Source organism: Xenia sp. Carnegie-2017, unplaced genomic scaffold, assembly GCF_021976095.1.
Source record: "Xenia sp. Carnegie-2017 unplaced genomic scaffold, XeniaSp_v1 HiC_scaffold_22, whole genome shotgun sequence".
NCBI classification, from domain to species: domain Eukaryota; kingdom Metazoa; phylum Cnidaria; class Anthozoa; order Malacalcyonacea; family Xeniidae; genus Xenia; species Xenia sp. Carnegie-2017.
Window position 1 is genome coordinate 13,995,902 of NW_025813485.1, and position 19,255 is coordinate 14,015,156.

General features: G+C 34.1%; 3 protein-coding genes across 3 annotated transcripts; 2 read left to right on the forward strand and 1 right to left on the reverse strand.

Moving 5' to 3' along the window:
• Positions 1-636: 636 nt before the first annotated feature.
• Positions 637-8,414, forward strand: LOC124446504 (V-type proton ATPase subunit S1-like). Its single transcript, XM_046997344.1, has 10 exons — positions 637-776; positions 3,894-4,014; positions 4,597-4,789; positions 5,446-5,524; positions 5,617-5,651; positions 6,271-6,356; positions 6,666-6,928; positions 7,354-7,407; positions 7,482-7,692; positions 8,067-8,414. The coding sequence occupies exons 1-10, from the start codon at positions 673-675 to the stop codon at positions 8,271-8,273; spliced, it is 1,353 nt and encodes a 450-aa protein (XP_046853300.1). The 5' UTR covers positions 637-672; the 3' UTR covers positions 8,274-8,414.
• Positions 1,998-3,165, reverse strand: LOC124446505 (gamma-glutamyl hydrolase-like). The gene has a single exon (XM_046997345.1). It carries the CDS (start codon positions 3,087-3,089, stop codon positions 2,151-2,153), a length of 939 nt encoding a protein of 312 aa, XP_046853301.1. The 5' UTR covers positions 3,090-3,165; the 3' UTR covers positions 1,998-2,150.
• Positions 8,415-10,742: 2,328 nt separating the features above from the next.
• Positions 10,743-18,414, forward strand: LOC124446393 (polycystic kidney disease 2-like 1 protein). The gene is made up of 18 exons (XM_046997235.1): positions 10,743-11,182; positions 12,589-12,702; positions 13,198-13,251; positions 13,524-13,597; positions 14,044-14,204; positions 14,293-14,391; positions 14,596-14,731; positions 14,957-15,045; positions 15,315-15,714; positions 15,785-15,844; positions 15,918-16,039; positions 16,160-16,379; positions 16,466-16,599; positions 16,768-16,885; positions 16,959-17,161; positions 17,391-17,538; positions 17,609-17,863; positions 17,991-18,414. Exons 1-18 carry the CDS (start codon positions 10,864-10,866, stop codon positions 18,033-18,035), a joined length of 2,751 nt encoding a protein of 916 aa, XP_046853191.1. The 5' UTR covers positions 10,743-10,863; the 3' UTR covers positions 18,036-18,414.
• Positions 18,415-19,255: the final 841 nt, after the last annotated feature.

Sequence of the window (19,255 nt, forward strand, 5' to 3'; positions counted from 1 at the left end):
CACCGTATCCATTGTCTCCGTCACTGTCACCATCACCCTCACCGTTACCATCACCACCGTCACCTTCACCATCACCACCGTCACCTTCACCATCACTACCGTCACCTTCATCATCACCATCGCTGTCACCGTCACCATCACGGGCACCGTCACCGTCAAAGTTACGTGTCACGTGTGTTACGTTGAGTTAAATGATTTGCGATCTTCCATGGTCTCTGTCTGATAAAACAAATAATTACGAAATAATTACGAAATAATTACGAAATTTACAAAAATAATTACGAAATTTAATATTCCTTTATCTCTAGTGTCAGCTTTGGTAAACCTTGACGTCTTAAAAGTAAAAATTTTTTAACGTGTAGACCTAACCCTTATAGTATTAGTCACATTAAGATACCTATCGCATTTTACTAGTTTAGATTTTATAATTTTTACAATAGTACATTTCAAATGTTGAATATTATAAAAACAAAAATAAAATAAAAACTTAACATAATATTTTTTGGCGATGAAATGAATTACAAAAATATAAAAAGTTGTTGTTTCAAAAAAGATACACCCTCCCAAGGCAAGTCACAACATTTTGCATAAAACTCACCAACTCTGCTTCTCACGTGACGACGACGCAGTCGCAGACGCTCTAGGCCATATCGAGGCAGACGACACAGCAATATGGCTTCCACCGGTGTAATCAGTGGCATCCTTTTCTTCATTTACTTTTGCTGTTGTAAAGCGAGTTTGACTCCTGTTCCTCTTCTAATTTGGTCGAGTAAAAGGTGATGTTTTTTAAATAACTTTTGGTTTTACTTATTTTGAAATCTATTCTTAGCTAAAATAATGTTAAGGACCTAATAGAATTACAAGATGCTGGTCAATGTAGTCATTCTACTAGAATCTCTGAATTAGTCATTAGGTCAATGACAGAATTACGATAAACGGCAAATTTCTTAGTGATCTCTTCGTATTTGATTTCAAGAGGCTCAATATATTTTTATTTTAATTATGTTAATTTGTTGGATGCTCCACAACTTTTCATGCAAAGTTTGATTTTAAATCTAATCTACACATGTCTGCTGGCTGGGTAGTGTTTCTGGTGTTTAGACCTCAGCCATACCAATGTCATACATCTCAACTTTTGAATGTACTGAAGAGATTTCAATGAGTAAACAGGTGCTGTGATGGGGTTAGACATTGGCAATTTTTTATTTTAAACTGATGAAATGCTGTTTTTCAGCTTTTTGTCAGCACGTTTACGAAAAAATATATCATTTATGGTTTTCAAAGCATCGAATGATTATTTTAAGACAACGTGTTATTGACATAAATAGCACATAATTTTCCCTCATAAAAAAATACTTTCTGAAATAGTGTCCATTGAAAACCAAAAATTTGAATGTGTGATTTGTTTTTTACACTTATAATCTCAAAGCGTAATTGCATAATAGCTTTTGGTAAATGTATTTGTTTATTCAATCTTTGTGTTAAATATATAGAAATGGCACTACTCTTATAGAATTTGAAGAAATTTCAAACATATAAGCTTTGTACCAATGAGATAAAAAGTTCCCAAAAGCAATCTCTTTGTGCAATTTCATAGTATTATAAAAAGAGTTTGTGTTTCATTACATTTTTGTATATTTGCATTGTCTAGATTAAAACAATCCCGATAAGGACTGTTATTGTTAACATCCTTCACACTTCATATTCAAGTACACTCTTAAAATGACTATGTTGAAATGTCTATCAACACCAGTGCCAACAAGGGCAGCAGAACATTGATGATTGGGGGCGGAAGGGGGGGGCTATTATTCATTTATGCATGTTTTACTTTGTTAGTTTCTATTGAAATCAATTGTGTTTACGGATTATAACATATGAATATATGAATATAGCCCCCCCCAAAATTATCAATGTTCCACCCCCCAGAATGCTAACAGTCTTGTCAGGTTTACACTAACCTGGTCGATATACATCTACAAACATTTAGCAACACGGAATAAGTTCTGACCATTCATATTAATGTAAAAAATTGATATTTTTCAAAAGATGTGAAATTATAGGATAGTGACACTTTAACGTAAAATATGTTGCGTAACACAATGTAGTTTGTCTTGTAAAGTTTATATTTCTCCATTTCCCTTAAAAGATTATTATATAATGTAGGTTTGAACCCAGTTTGATATATTTCCTGTGAAAATAGGACAATAATTATACATCATATTCTTCTCTTGCTCTTCAATTGACTTGAATTTATGATTATTTGATCTGGTTTCATTTATGAAAAAGTTTGAGAAATATTGAGTGACTTCTATCGACATGGCTTCATGTGGGATTTTTAGAGCTTTTGTCCACTCAAATGAATTCTTTTCAGGATGCCATTGAGTTGCATAGAATGGATATTTGATTCCCTCCATTGTCGAAACAAAATGCTTTTGATTTCTGTCATAGTTTGTCGACAAAACTCGAAAGAATTGTTTTAATTTCATGTTGCCATCGAAGGATTCTGTCGTGACACAGTTTCTATGTAGATTAACCGTGGTTGATGCCGTACTCAAATATTTAGCCAATTTTGATGACATGCTGGAAAACATCCTGCTTTCTTTATACCCACGAGAAAAATCTAATGGCAGTGCCAGATTTTCTGCATCGCTCGACGATAAAATCGATGAGGTACCGCTTACAGCTGTGGCCAGGAATTGGAATCCAAGACATGTTCCCCATAGTGGAAAGTAGTCTCCTTTATCAAAAGCTTTCTTCGCTAGCTTTACGATAATCTCTCCCGTTTTTGCATAACCAGAATCAACAACATCCACATCACCGCCAGGAAATAGAACACCATTTATCGAATTGAATAAATTGCTCAGTTCGTCGTGAGAAAGATTGTTTTTAATGGGTACAACCCTACCGCCTGATGATTCGACATATTTAACATAAGCTGCGTCAATGTATGTCTGTCCTAAACTCTCGACCGATGTCCCTTTCGTCGACTGTGCTAAGATCCCAATAATGGGTCTGTTATTAACATTCTTCTTTGAGTGTACAAATGTGATTGATAATATAGATATTAACAGCAGAGATCTTGAAAGCATTTTGAATTTGTTTCAAAATCCGAAACTTTCGGAAAGTAAGATAAAGCCTTCGTCACCGATTAAAATTTTTGACATTTGAAACCTGTAATACCTGCTAATGAAGAATGTTACGAAAGTTTGGAATTGCAATGCGTGAAGCGAATGCGTTCGTTGTTTGATTCTAATTTTGATTGCCGTAAAAATTATATAACTACATGTTACCGAAAACTTGATTTTATAAAAAGTAGGTACACGCCTTGCGTATATGTTGGTATGGCTTATTGACCGCAAAATTTTGATGGCACAAATTATATAATAATTTTATTGTTATTACCAACAAACTTTAAAAATGTTTAAGATTTTAAAGATTATGCTAACAGTCATGACCCATTGGCTGTCAAGCTCTACTATGTGTGCTGCACGTACTTTAAATGATGTCAGATTTCTCACGAAATTTAGTGACAAATTCATCATCATTTTTGACAGAAAATAATTATTTGCTGTAAACACTATATTCTAACGTGTATGAGATGTCGTGAACGGTTTATTGGACCGATAAATCAACATATTAATTTGTATACACAAGGCCGTGTGGTTTATTGTTGCTTTTTTCTCCTGAAATTTTGAAAAGACTTTATTTCCAATGGATCTTTGCCGATTTGAAAAAAATATTGAATCATTGAAAACGAGAGCTTTGTACTTTGCTGGTTATCGCAAGTATTACAATAGTGTTTTATTTGTTAGCAGATGTACGACACCACATAAGTATTATTGCTTTAGGTTTTTTCCAAAACATATCATGAATAGAATTTTTTTTGTTTATAGTGTGGAAGTTGAGGACGATATCGTTGCTGGTCGAACCTTTAGCTATGAAGATATTCAAACGAAATATCTTGACAAACTGAAGAGTCAATCAAAAACAATTTGTGTTTTTGTACAAGATAAAGTTAGTTTTGATTTACCATTATTTCTTTTTTTTTTGGATGATAACGTTATTTTCAACTACTCATTTTGCCAGGAAAGTATCGTTTTCCTGATATTCCAGCATGATTGTAAGTAGTTTTGCAGGTTTTTTGTTGAGGAAAATGGCGCTTAAATGTCAATTTTTTTATAGTATATCTATCTGCAATGGATTTATTGAGGGGCGGAAGGCTGTGAAACCTCTCCTAGCCTTGGCTTGATAGGGTGCAGTGGTGGAGGAAGAAAATTTCTCTACAAAATATTAACATCTCAAACAATTAAGCAAAAGCAATTGTGATAAGCATTCAAATAGAGCACACTTTTAAAAATCTTGCAATCATAATAAAAAGTTGACAAATCTTAGCAAAAAAAAGTAAGAAATGTTACGGCACTACACAAGTAGCAATTCTGACCATTCGCCAAACTAAAGCACTCACACAACACTCCTCCCCCTCCCCTCCCCCTCTCCCTCTCCCCCCCAAAAAATGATCATCGTAAATACTGTGCATCATAACTTTCATATAGAACTCACAACTTCTTTGCTATTTACTCATGTATTGTGATTTAGTTGAGTGTCGATGATTTTGCCACAAATTCAGCGGAACGTTTCAAACATCTAAAGAAGATTCTCTATAAATCACCTACATCTATAGTCCTACCCTCAGTAGCATTGAAGAACGATTTGGACTACGGAGACAACAAGCTTGCTCGTTATATGCGAAGAAATATTCCTGGAAACGTTGAATTAATTTCTCAAAATGGTCTCTGTGGGTTTCTTTCATTTTACATTTTCAATTCATTTAATTATTACAAAGTACCTTATTATTTTTACGATGCTTAATTTACAATGCTACAAGGCTTATGCAAACCAAGGTGACGTTTGGCTGAACTCAAGAGTTAATCAGTGCCAAGGTTGCGCATGCTCGGGAGTTTTCACAAACGTCTCCAAGGTTTGCATAAACCAGTGCAAACATGAAAAACCTTTTTTATTTCTCTTATAAAACAACGATAATGCAATGCAGACATATTTTAAACAAATGTTTTAATTTTTCCTCTTACGTGTATTAATGATTTGTTTGCGAATTGTCTTTGATTTAGTTGATTGAGCTCAGATCGGCTTGTACAGGGTAATGCAAATTCAGTGATAGACTATGTGTTGTATTGTTGTTATTTTATAAATATTATTTTTTACGGGTATTGCACGTAGTCAGAACTACTTAAGGTTTGTTCAGAGTAGTTTGAGAAGGGGGGGAGGATAAGAAAGGAAGCCGGTATAACTAAGTTCCTTCGCACCAACATCTCTACAACTATGAGCAAACCCGTATAATTTACCACTTAGTCTACCACTTGTAAAGTATTCGTTTTCAAAGGAGTTTATTTTATTGGTTATAATCACACATTTTACTTTTATTATTAGAACTTGACAATTTTCCCGAAAGAATTAAATCAATGAAATCTGACGAACCAACTCTTTTTGTCGTTCACCTTCCTAACAGGTAATGCCCACGGAGATGTTCATCACTCTTTGATTTGATCAAACGTTCTATGTTTCCATTCTGGGTAATCTGAATTTCTGAATTTCTTATAGTAAGAACGGTCCATTGCGAAATCTTGAGTTGAGCGGTAAGTAAGAATATTTTCTCGTGTTTGGTCAAATGTTGACGGATGTAAAATGTCTTTTCAACGAAGAACTTTGTTGTGACACTCTAATGTGTATCAGTTGAATTGTAGCCAAGGATGGAGGAGCAATGTGGGGTATTATTGTATATCAATAGGATTGTTGCCAAGAGAGGAGGAGGAGCAATGTAGGGTATTATTGTATATCAGTAGGATTGTTGCCATAAGAGGAGGAGGAGCAATGTAGGGTGTTATTGTATGTCAGTAGGATTGTTGCCAAGAGAGGAGGAGGAGCAATGTGGGGTATTATTGTATGTCAGTAGGATTGTTGCCAAGAGAGGAGGAGGAGCAATGTAGGGTATTATTGTATATCAGTAGGATTGTTGCCAAGAGAGGAGGAGGAGCAATGTGGGGTATTATTGTATGTCTGTAGGATTGTTGCCAAGAGAGGAGGAAGAGCAATGTGGGGTATTTCTGTGCATCAGTAGAAGCGTAGCCAATGGGAATGGACAATGTTGGATATCAATATGCAATAGTAGGAATGTAACTTATTTCGAGAGGTAACGTGGGGTAGCATTTGGTTTCAGTCTGTATAAATGTTTCATTTTATGGTTATTGATTTCAGATCAGATGATTGGTAAAGTTTCCGACATTCTTTCGCATCATTACGATGATTACATTGCTTTACTTACGGCAGATAAACCACGTGATGTAAGTTTTTTCTTATCTTTAAATGCAAATATTATTGGGCCTAAAGCAATGAGCTCAAAAAATGAGAATGTCCTGTTCTTTGTCGCAGTTTGTAATGGTGTACACTCTGCTACTCAGTCGGAAAATTGCGGTTACGTAAATCGGAACTGAACCACAAAACAAAGTTTTTTACTGTACAAGTTGCTAAGTTCTTAATGGAGCAGATCCGTTTATGTGTTTCTATTCAAAACATATATCAATAAAGCATGTCCATTGTGTTTTCATGTATATTTGGATTGTTGTCGATTTTGCGTTTTTTCTTTATTATAGGATATTCAAAGTGCAATGGATGATGCACGCGTCTTATCAGTCTCGCCTTCAAGACAACGTCGTTCCCTTAATGATGGTTTTGGTGATGATAAATCTTGTAATCGGCATGGAGTATTTGTTGCCAACAACTCATTCATGTTCTATTTTAAAGATATTGTATTGTTTAATAAAACACAAGGGCGAAATGATTCCTTTCGGCCTAATGTAAATATAAACATAACGGGCAATCAGATCCAAGACTTTCGACATGATTCGTACTTGATGTAAGTTATGTTAATACTCTTCCTTTCATTCTTTTCACTGTTATGGTATTTACGTTCATTCATGAAGTTCAATGGGCAAAAATACAATAAGTTGAAAAGCTGTGTGCGTGTTTTAGCACATTTAGCAAAGTTATAGAGAGATGCATTATAAAGAGGAGATTTATGCGTCATGGCGTGTACGCCTTGATTAGAGTGCAGAGGGGTGCAAATTTCTCTACAAAATACTACTACACCAAAAGCAATTGTGATAGGCGTTAATTGGAGCACACTTTCAAAAATCTCCCAATCATAATAAAAATAAAAAATATGTGATATGGTAACTGGAGACCCCCCCCTGTTATTAAAACCATCATGGATCAACCCCTATACTTGGATGATTATTTACTTTCTTAAAACGAATTTCTCATATTTATGTCTTATTTTAGTACTGTATTCCCACTGGAGAATGTTTTCGCTAACGGAAGCAAGATTAAGCTTAAGTATGTTAAGTAAAAAACGATATGGACTGCGTTTTTTAACATGATATGAAAAATGGTTTGTTTTTTGTTTGTAGTATGACGTTTAAGAATGCTGGATATCGTTGGTACTGTGTGGGTATAGGTGTGAATGGTGTGATGGGGGGTGAAAGTTTTCATGAGTATTATAACTGTCAAGATAAAATTGATGCTCCAATTGACAAGTCGTTCTCCTGCCAAGTGAATGTAGACTTTTGCAAGTTTGACAGCAATAAGAAAAAAACTTGTTTAGAGTTCGTTGATGTACAGGTATTGTAGATTAACTTTGAAATATTGTATAATAATTGTAATGGAAATTGAACGAAAATTGTACAACTCATGCTGATGATTTTGTTATAGAGCAAGCGTCTGCTTTTTGATTCTTATTCAGATTTCCTTTTTATCTTTTCTTCATTCATAGAGCTCATTTTATCCTTAGTCATTCATTTAGCTCCTTTTATCCTTTCATTATTCACAGAGCTCCTTTTATCCTTTCATCATTCATAGAGCTCTTTTTATCCTTGCATCATTCAAAGAGCTCCTTTTATCCTTTCATCATTCATAGAACTCCTTTTATCCTTAATCATTCACAGATTTCCTTACCATTGTTCTCAGTTCAAGATTATTTTTGTTTTTTTTTATAGATTCAACCGTTTGGTGTACGCAATCAAAGATTTGCAAACTCTATTAATTGTGTTGGATTTTTTACTCCACCTATTTGGATGGGTTTGATTACTGTTGGTGTACTTATCGCTATTTTATATGGTGGTATGTTGGCATTACTCAGCATCAGGTCCCTCGACCGATTTGATAATCCAAAAGATCCTGCAATTGTCATCAATAGCGAGTGACGTATAGATAATTTAATCTGTAGTGAATTCTTTTTATGTGGTTTGTTTTGTGTTTTGTCTACTTTATCCCAAAGCATTGTTACATAAAATGGTTCTATTTATCCTTTATTAATAATACATGATTTCTTATATTGAGTTAAATTTGAATTGGAAGATTTTTTGTTGGTGAGTTCGCAATACGTTTGCTATTCCAATATTTATTTGATGAATTGCTGAGTTTAGATAGCAGACCTCCTTGTTCACATCGGCTGATCACGCTAAATTTCGTTTGAAATGTTGCTATTTTCATAGCTGTCTTTCAATAAACCAAACACGTATATTTTGGTAGTTTCAAATTATTGGCTGAACGCTATATATTGTATTATGTTTAAAGTTTCTATATGGGGGCCAGGGATTTTTGACTTTTTTAGATAATTGAATTGTTTTTAAGAACATTTGCATTGCATTTAATTGGTTTTAAATTTTATCCACATTAGCTTTTTGGATATAGAACTTAGAAATGGGAGAACCGGAAGTGACATGAATGGAAAAACGTAAATTTCCTAAAGTATAAACAGTGTACAGTATTACAAAATTTAAGAAGGAAATAGCGTCCGACCTGTTTCTTTCATTATTCACTTAAACGATGTTCACAAATCATACACATATGCGGTACATTATATTTGTATTGTCGCTGAACAAGTTTATTGTTTATTCTGAACTGGAATAATGAAAACTATAGCTTCAATGCAAGTGTTTTCCTTGACGCTGAGTGTAATGGGAAAGACCCATCAAGATAAAGTTTCGTGCTATCATATATTTTAAAATCGATTTTTTATCTAAAGAAGTCATTTTCCTCACACTGATGAAGGCGCTTTAATTTACTCTTTGCATGATGGCAATCATAATTTTTTCATCTTATAAACCTTTAAGTTCCTAAGAAGGAAATCGTCAAGTCTTCTGAAAAACTGTTGTCCATCTCGAAAAACCAGTTGACCAAAGTAAAATTGATGATAAATGGTTCATACTCTTACTCGATGATTAACGAATCCTAGACTATCTTGAAGTTGTACTGTGCATATTTCCAGCGTCCTAGTTAAATTTATAGACGATATTCATTTAGTTCGTATTTATTCCAAACTTAAGCTTGTGTTTCAGCAGGTAAAAGTCTGACTTAAAGTCTAAGTTGCCTACGACTTAAATGATGTTTTTTTCATGAAAACCATCTTACTAAGGATGTAATTATATTATTCACAATTATCGTGACGAAGAATAGAAATTTAGAATTCAATTAAACTTCAATTTACGTACAGCTTTGCAAATATTAACTTTAGGTACATCTACGCCAAGTCAAAAGTGCGTCATCTTCATAAGTGCAAATAGGTGTTTTATCACCTGTGAGTTCCAATTCTTGCGCTATTGTAAATTATTTTATAATAGTAGTTGATTTTAAAAGACGTATTTCTGTAAAACTTATTTGACATCTTTATTTTTAAAGTGATATTTTAGTATTAGACAATTTGATTGAGTCAAACGAGCTAATGCATAGGAAATTTTCATAAAAAGCACTAGTTATTGGAATCCAGTATAATCAAGTGACATCTAAAAAATTTCTAGCTACTAAAATTTACTACCAAGTTCAAGAAATATCTTCATCAATATCACGTGTGTAAAAAATGTTTTGGCTTTCGCATGGAATCTTTTTTAATTATCCAATTGTTATTCAAAATATAATGTAATTTTTAATTCTATTCAGAGATGTGTTTTTTATTTCTGTTTTTCCGACTGTTTCGAGGAAAATTGGAGATTTTTGTAAAATGTAAACCATAAAAACTAGGTATGAGCTGAAAAACGTGGGGAAACGTAATGCTGGGGGAGTATATGTGCACGTAATGGCTTATTCATATTTGAGTTAAGTATAAATATTTTATTAAGTTTCTTTTTGTTGCTTTAGATACCAATGAGAATATTGCGAATGATTGTTAATAATTAACGAGATACAGGTGCATGGATGCGATGAAACGTTTGTGAAAAACGTTTGCTAAAACCCCTAAAAGATATTTAGATGAAATAGAATGAATTATGTTATGAAATATTTGAAAATTTTTGTAAAACCAGGTTTATAGTCAAACAAAATAAGTGTCGCACCTGCTTATGTTGATTATGCTCATGATGTGAAAATGTCAATAGTATTCTAATGAAATGCAACGAGTGGGAAGAAAACTGGAGCTCGATCACTTAAAGTAACCGACAAAACTTTAAAGAACACACTGTTTTCATCATTGAAATTTTAATTTCATAGTTTATCTTCAGCCAAACATCTTGTTTCTTCTTCCATGTCCATGATGCATTCAGCTTTTTTCACAAAGCAATGAAATGAAAAATAGATCAATCGGCTCGTATTTAGATTGATATCGAATTTCTCATTAATTTAGCAGGTAAAACCGTAGAGAGCGTAACTAAGCAACGAAATTTGAGATTCTTTTTGCCTGTAAAGATTATCGTCTGCATTATTCATGGCCATTTACGATCACTTGGTGTTACAGAGTAGAGGTAGGGCGAGTTTGGAAGGCGTAAATATAGCAAGTTTTGGACTGGGAGTTAAGAAAAGATGAATTCTGAAAAACTCGTGAATACAAAACGAAGGAAGCATAGTGGCTCTCAAATCAGTCTTGGCATTGACCATCCTATAGAGATGGTGTCGAGACCAACATCAACTTATTCGCGAACGGCTTGGGAGGAAAATGACGTTACAGATGATGTGGATTTTTCTCCGCGAACTGCAGCAACGACAGTTGATGTCTCCCCAACTGGAATGGAAGCAGAGCCTGTCGCACATCAAAAGCAAGTGCCTACAGATGTTCGTGCTGGACTACAACGTCGTCATGTGCCTGTAGGATTTTGGACACGGCTTAAAAGAATCGTACGCAGTAAGTTTTATCATTTGGCATAGTTTTAATGTCTCGTGCGTTTCAGTAGTTTACTCATTTATCCATTTAGTGAGGTTTGCAAGTTTTGCGTTTTTACCGGGCTAAATGCATTAACTACATTTTGAAAGAAATTGCAACTATTGTATTTTTTTTGTCCTTTGCTTCCGAGTAAAACATTCATCATTTTTGGCATTTTCGATGCATGCCTTTTTGTATATGCTCGTGTGAACTTTTTGTCTTTACTCGTGAAGGGTGAAAGCCAAAGCAAAAGAAATGCGTAATGCTACGCGACCGTCAAACATGTTGTTACCATTGGAAGTTGCCTTATTTAACGCTAATTATTGAGAAAAAATGTCCACAGTATAGTGCGCGCGACATGCATGTTGATTATTCGTAGTTTAGTAAACAGTAAGTAATTCCTTTTATATTTAAGTTAGAAATTCTCTACCAAGGATTCAATGTACATACATCTGTTTTAGCTGATAAATACTGTCATAATAATGAGCATAAGTAAAAGAGGAAATCGTATTTGATTGCCGGTCTCACGACAGTTATCTGCGCATTTTATTTAATCATGATCTAACCCATAGTAAATTTTCAGGCTCGCTTGCAAATTAGTTTGAAATTCTTTATTTTTTTTGTCTGTTTGAATTGTAGTAAGACGAAAATATTCGATGTAGTGAACTTAATGTCTCCTCTGTACGGTTTTATTACGACAAAAATTTGTCAGTTTTGTATAATGTTTATATTTATAACATAATTTTATCACTTATGACAATCGTGACATAGTTTATAAAAAACACAAACATTTTGGAAAGGTTCCTCAGAATTATTGCAGTATGTTACGCAGTATATTACACATTGCCAATGTTGACGCAGTATATTACACATAATTTCTATTGAAATTGTGCCCACCTTTTTTTCTCCAGAGTGCAATGGTGACTCGTTCTCTTTTACTTCTGTTTAATTATGACCATCAGTATGCTTAAGACCCCCGTACACTGTCAGAACTCTATACCTTATCACTCATAAATCTTCATTAGAATCAAACGAAATTTATTTTTAACGTATTAAAAGAAAAAGACAAATTTACACTTAAATTCGTAAGGATATATACATATGTCTGATTTTAGTCTAGCGTTTTTAACAAAAGCTTTTATGTCGTGCTTTACTAAAGATTGGAAATCACTTAACATGAACTTCTATCCCATTTTATCATTATAAGTAATAAAATGAACGGTTTGAACCCGGGAGTATTGTCACATGTTTGTAGGTCTTTAGATCGTCCTGATATGTGGAACCTGTGTAATGGGAGAAAATTTATTATATCTATGATGATTACAAATATTCATCATAATTAATTTTTTTGTTTAAGTTTTTACTGGTTATCTTTCATTCTATTCCAGGTCTCTGGCGAACAAGACAGACCGAAGATGTAAACAGTGATCGCGAGATGCATGTAAAAACCACTCTTCGTGAACTGATCATTTACATTTTCTTCATTGTAGTTTTGTGCATATGTAAGTATCTGAAAGCTGACTATTGGTATTCAATCCTAAATGCATCAAATTAGGAGATGAATAAACAGTAGCAAATCTTGGCAACCTCAACATCAATTGAAGCAGTTCATTTTTGCATATAATTACATTTCCAAACACCATGAAGGCAATTCAACTGGCAAAGTTTAATTTTTTAAAAAAAATATCTTTGTTATGAAGGTATTTTTATTAAAACTAAGCAGCTGAAATTCGTTTTGAGTTTCGAGTTACGCTAGTGCTCTTCTACAGTCGACTGGGCGTAAATGAATTATAAGCAGCATATATAAGAATATAAGAATGTCTTTTCCTTTCGGTATATTTCACATCGCTGATTTTTCGCGACCACCATAAAATTTGGTTTGCCCACTCTAAGCAAGAAAATTTACAAGTGCAAAATTTTCCCCTATATTTACCAACGCTTTATTTTAGCGCAGTAGAGTTGACTGTTTTAAATAATTGTAAGATGTATTTTAACAGTGACGTTCGGCATGACCAGCTCAACGATGTACTACTTCACCAAAGTAATGAAAGGTAAAACACTCCTTGTTTGTCGTGCTATTTTACGAATTTATCTTGTTTATGACGTTCATATGTTGTTAACCTCAACTATATGTGTTACAATATGTATATTTCATATTTGTTATCACTTGTATAATCTTTGTATGATTGAATGTTAGCGACCTGAAAGCAAAAATTGCCAACGAGTTACATTCTAAAAAACATAGATTTCTCAGAGCTTATAACTAACAACATATTTTCTTTCCATTGATTTCTTCGAAATTCTTTGCAATTTTTAATTTCAGATCTTTTCGTTGAAACAACAATGGAGAATCGAAATACCTTCAAGGATATCACCACTATGAATGAATTCTTCATGGTAAGAAATCGTGTTTGTATTAATGCTTATGTCAAACTCTCCTGTCATTAACATGACTTAGTTTATCTTGGTAAGCAATCATGTTATACTTTGTTTCACATTTAAACGCAATGCAATGTTCGGGCATTTTGTTGATGAAAGATATCGTTGTCATTTTTGAGTACATAGTTTTTTGGAGAAAATGATATTAGACAAAAATAAATACCGAATTTCTTATTTGGAGGGTGGGGTGGGGCTGCGTGCAGTTAGGAGAGGCTAACAGAATTTAATTCACCCGTATTTTGTCATTCTGTCGTCACCAGATGATGGTCAGATAATAAACTCGTAGTTTGTATCAAACCAACATCGTTGCACAAATAGTAACTTAAGCAGATTGACCTGCACCTAGAAAATGTCTTTTAGCAAAAGTACAAACAATAGCCATTTTTGTGCTTGTTGATTTCTAGTATGCACTGGGTCCTCTATCGAATGGATTATTTTGGGAAAAATTTTATAACAACAAGAGTGTCAAGATGTCGTCGAACGAACTCGGATACATTTATTTTGAAAATAAGATTTTAGGAAGACCCAGACTCAGACAGCTTAGAGTAAAGAGCGATTCCTGTGTGTGAGTAAAACTTTGACCTTGCTTTTGCTATAAATGAATGCTCTCTCTCGCCTCAGTACACATCTAATTCTGAAACACTATTATCTAGTGTACATGATGACTTCAAAAATGTCATTAAGGAATGTTATGCACCATATTCCCCTGGAGTTGAAGATAAAGCACCATTTGGCAAGATGAATGGTTCGGCGTACGTATTAACGCCTGTTTTCAAAAATTGAGGTTGCCAGCCTTAAGACTTGGTCATGCTATGTAAATATTAGATGTTGTCATGAAATGAATTACACCAGGGATTTGAAATTTTCATATCATGACCTGATTTGCAGACCGCTGACGTCACTGGTTCTAGAACGAAATAATCCAGAGCAATAATTCATAATTTTCAATCATTTAGTTGGACATACAAATCCGAAGATGCTCTCGAAGGTCGAAGTTTCTGGGGTCAGTTGGCGACATACAAAGGAGGTGGATTTGTCCAACTACTTAATGCGACAGAAGAGGAAAGTCAAATCATCATTGAAGAACTCAAAGTATGTGGTTTATTTTTTCACCAATCTTTCAATTATAGTTAAATAAAAGCTTACATAAAGAAGAATTCTTTCATTAATATTTCTCAGTATGATTTACATCGTCATCTGGTGTTTATTTAACACACCGACTGTCTGTTAATACTATCTCTTTTTTCCCATCATATTGATAATGATAACTACAGGCTGTACTTTATGTAAGTGTCACCAATTGAGTGTTTACTTTAGGAAAACCTATGGTTAAATCGCGGAACCCGCGCCGTATTCATCGATTTCTCCGTTTACAATGCAAATATCAATCTATTCTGTATTGTGAGGTAATTGAATGAAAAATACGCAAATGTTCGAATATGCGTTTGTTTATAGATCACGTGATGTAATTTGTGGGTCATTTTTTTTATAATAATTCACGAGCAAACGGAATTACGATAGGATTGCAGGGTGTAGGAATGTATCCCACCTCACCAAATGAGATAAATGTATATAGATCGTCCTAATTTTATAACACATGCATAAGATACATTATGTGTCTTTATCATATGTATTTAATTGAAATGTTGACTGAAAAACTTATTCCTTTCTTCAGATTGTTATTTGAATACCCTGCAACAGGAGGATGTATTCCGAGCTTCACATTCAGGACGTTGAAACTGCTTCGTTACGTAACTGGTTTTGATCATTTTGTAATGGCGTGTGAAGGCATCTTTGCTCTATTCCTTATTTACTATACTGTTGAAGAGATTATCGAAATCAAGAAACATAAATTTAAATACTTCAAAAGTTTCTGGAATGTTCTTGATATTGTTGTGCTTTTGCTCAGCTACACTGCCGTGGCATTTCACATTTACCGAACTGTTGTTGTTGGAAATCTCCTTAAAGGACTGTTGGACAATCCAAATCAGTATGCAAACTTTGACAGCATTAGCTACTGGCAAACACAGTTCAACAACATTGTTGCTATTGCTGTTTTCTTCTCTTGGATCAAGGCAAGAAAATGTAGCTTCTATGCTGCTTTCATCGACTAATACACGTAAACTCGCTCTCATTTTTATCTAGGTGTTTAAATACATAAGCTTCAACAAAACAATGACACAGCTTTCATCAACTTTGGCCAGGGTGAGTATGCTTTTTGCTGTTTCATTGTATTACTATGCCTAGGAGTTGAACAGTTTATGGTCATATCGAATAGTGCGCCAAAGATGTCGCTGGTTTTGCTGTTATGTTCTTCATCATATTTTTTGCGTATGCTCAATTGGGATACTTGATTTTCGGAACGCAAGTGCGCGACTTCAGCACATTTGGCAAAAGCATGTAAGTTTTCGGGCTCATTTCACCCTCATTTGCTGATTAGCATGAAGCAAATAGTGAATCAATTACAAGGTTGAAGAATGCCTTGCATTTGATGGTGTATCATGTTTTTGGTATTTATAGATTTACTCTGTTCCGTATCATTCTCGGCGACTTCGATTTTCATCAAATTGAGAACGCTAATCGCATCCTCGGACCAATTTTTTTCATCACCTACGTCTTCTTCGTTTTCTTTGTCCTTCTTAACATGTTCCTTGCCATCATCAATGATACTTACGCTGAAGTGAAGTCGGATATTGCCCTACAAAAGAGTGAATTTGAACTGGGTGATTACTTCAAAAAGGTATCGACATCGCTACACTCAAAATGTTCGTCGTTACTCTATGCACAAGGAGCTTGTAAAACAAAAACAGCATATAATATTTTTAGGGTTATCACAAAGTTGTGGATAAACTTTCAGTGAAGAAAGAAAAAATAGCTGATATTCAAAAAGCCTTGGCAAATGCTGATGTAAACCATGACACCAGGCTTGATTTTGACGAATGGAGAAGTGAATTGAAATCGTACGTTTCTCGTTAGTTATTCATGCAGAGTTTGTAACATGTAAAACCTTTAGAATGATAATTGCGTCCTCTTTACGTTAGGAAAATACTTATGAACTTCGAGTTGAGTGTTTTCATCCTCCAGTCCCCTTTCTATTTGTAAAAATTTTGGATTTTTTGTTCTCTTAGTCGTGGTCATGCTGATGCAGAAATTGAAGCTGTTTTTGCGAAATATGATGTGGATGGTGATCGCATCTTAGATGAAAAGGAATGTAAAAAAATGCAGGAAGATTTGGAAGGACAACAGGTATTGGACCCTTGTATTTTTGAATCTCGTAGCTGTTCGAGGAATATATAAAATTTTTGTGGTTTATCTTTAGGTCGAACTCAGTGATGAGATTGAAGAGATGGAGCGAGCTAAACAAGAAGGCAGACCTGGTACAGCTGTCACTCGTGTAAGCTTCCGTGACAGTGATGTCGACAGTGATGACGAAGGAGCACTGAGAGGACGATCTGATTCACCTTCGTTACAACATCGAAATGGTGGAGTAAGCGACGGTGTATCCTATGACGAGTTCACTGTGTGAGTATTATTGAAATAATTTATTATTGATGAATAAAGTTGAACATGTCATGAAGACATATGAAGTAGAAGTGCTGAGGATATAATTCTTTAAATGTAATAAAACATAATTCAGGATTTTACACGTGGCTGTTAACTTATCATGCACGCGTCTTATTCTTTTTAGAAAACTTGTTTCATTGTACAATGCTTTGGATAATTAATTTGTCACATTTAACTACACTTGTAGACTGAGTCGACGTGTTGATCGAATGGAACATTCAATTGGAAGTATTGTGTCAAAGATTGATGCCGTGCTTGTAAAACTGGAGGCTATGGAAAAAGCCAAGCTAAAACGGCGAGAAACCATGGCAAGACTGCTGGATAACATTACTGAAGTATGATAGTTATGTATAATTATCAGAATAAACTCTGTGTATGTTAACATATATTCTTACTGTGTTTAAGGGTGCAAATACAAAATCTCAGGAAGATCTTAAGCGAGACCAGATGGAAAGACTCGTTCGCGAAGAGCTGGATCACTACGGCAGCAATGCCAGCCTGCAGTCAGTTGAAACAGACTCTCAATCTTTTGCTTCGCCATCACCTATTGAATCACGTGCTCCTACTGCAAAATCCATCTACAGTCATGGGGCTAAAAGTGCGACATCACGTGGCCGTAAGACAGTCACAGAAAGTAATGCAAGTCTTCGAATGGAAATGGTACGTTTTCTATTCAACTTCAGATATATTTGATACAACTAAGACTGGAAGTTATTCAATCTAAATAATAAATACTGATTGTGCATCTTGTGTAGTAAAAGTAATGTATTTTATATTTTTATTTTAGAATGAAGGCATTGAAGCACCAGTCAGCGAAGACAGTAAAGTGTGATATCTCTTGCTTCCTCGATTTCCTTCTTTATCGAAATATCATAGTATCAACTAGAAAAAAATTTTATATAATGCACCATCATTTCTGGTGGAGTATTTAATGTTTATAAATTGCTCTTGCATAGAAGGACCATTCTGCATTCATCATTCTTAGTTCATTTCGCTGATTTTGAGTGCTTCTTTGAAATGCATTTTCTTAGAACGCTTCTTTGTTGGTATTTATCTTTATACACTCCATCATATGATTTTAGAAATTACATTGAAGGAGTTCCCTAACGTCATAATGTATGTTCATATAATGAAATATGTAAATTGTTTGATGTAAATCGTGTAGATATTAAAAATGAGTAATAATGGCTGTATTTACTGTTATATCTCTACATTTCCTGTCTATTTATTTCGTTCATTTAAAGTTATCTTTGCACATACAACACCAGACAACAATTTTCAAACTTTTATTTCACGCACTGTAGTCATTAAAAATAAGGTTCGGGCTATACAGCAAGTATCTGGACAATTGCATTAAGTTAACAAATAGTGGCGGAAATATCAGTAGGTTGGGATTGCCCACAAGTAATTTGTCGGAGAATTCTTGAAAAAAATCGAATCAATTCTGAAAATAAATAATGAGGCAATCCCAATGAGCAATTCGTATGTAAACTTGATTGTCTTAACTCTTGAAGCTGTTTTCTTGTTATGTGCTTCCACCTTGGGATAGACTAGTTATCATTTTCAATACAAGTACATAAAATAGTTATTTATATCAGTAAATCAAAAGAAAAAAACCCATCTGTTTTGAAATTGTTTGATGTGTTTTGTTTGTAAAAATCATTTTTGTCTTTCTGTATTTTGCCTATTTTTTGAAACAAAAAAAATGAAAATTAAAAAAAATATCGGAAATTTGCGACGCTCTGCCCGCCACCTCCAGACTGAATTTCCGCCAGTGGATGATAAGTGAGAACATCAACTCAAAGCAGTTTTAAATCTTACATAGCGCAAATGCAACCTGAAGTTTACATAAGTAAGACATTAGAATTTAGAGAGTATCAATGAAACGAAAAGAATGAAATGATTTCTTATAGAAATTAAAAATATTTTGTCTCTATCATTACGTGTTAACGAGATGAGTCAAATCAATAACTACTATCAGAATCAGATTAATTAAATTATTTATTTATAAGGTTTCGCTTTAACACATGTGTCAATTTGTGCTATTGTTAT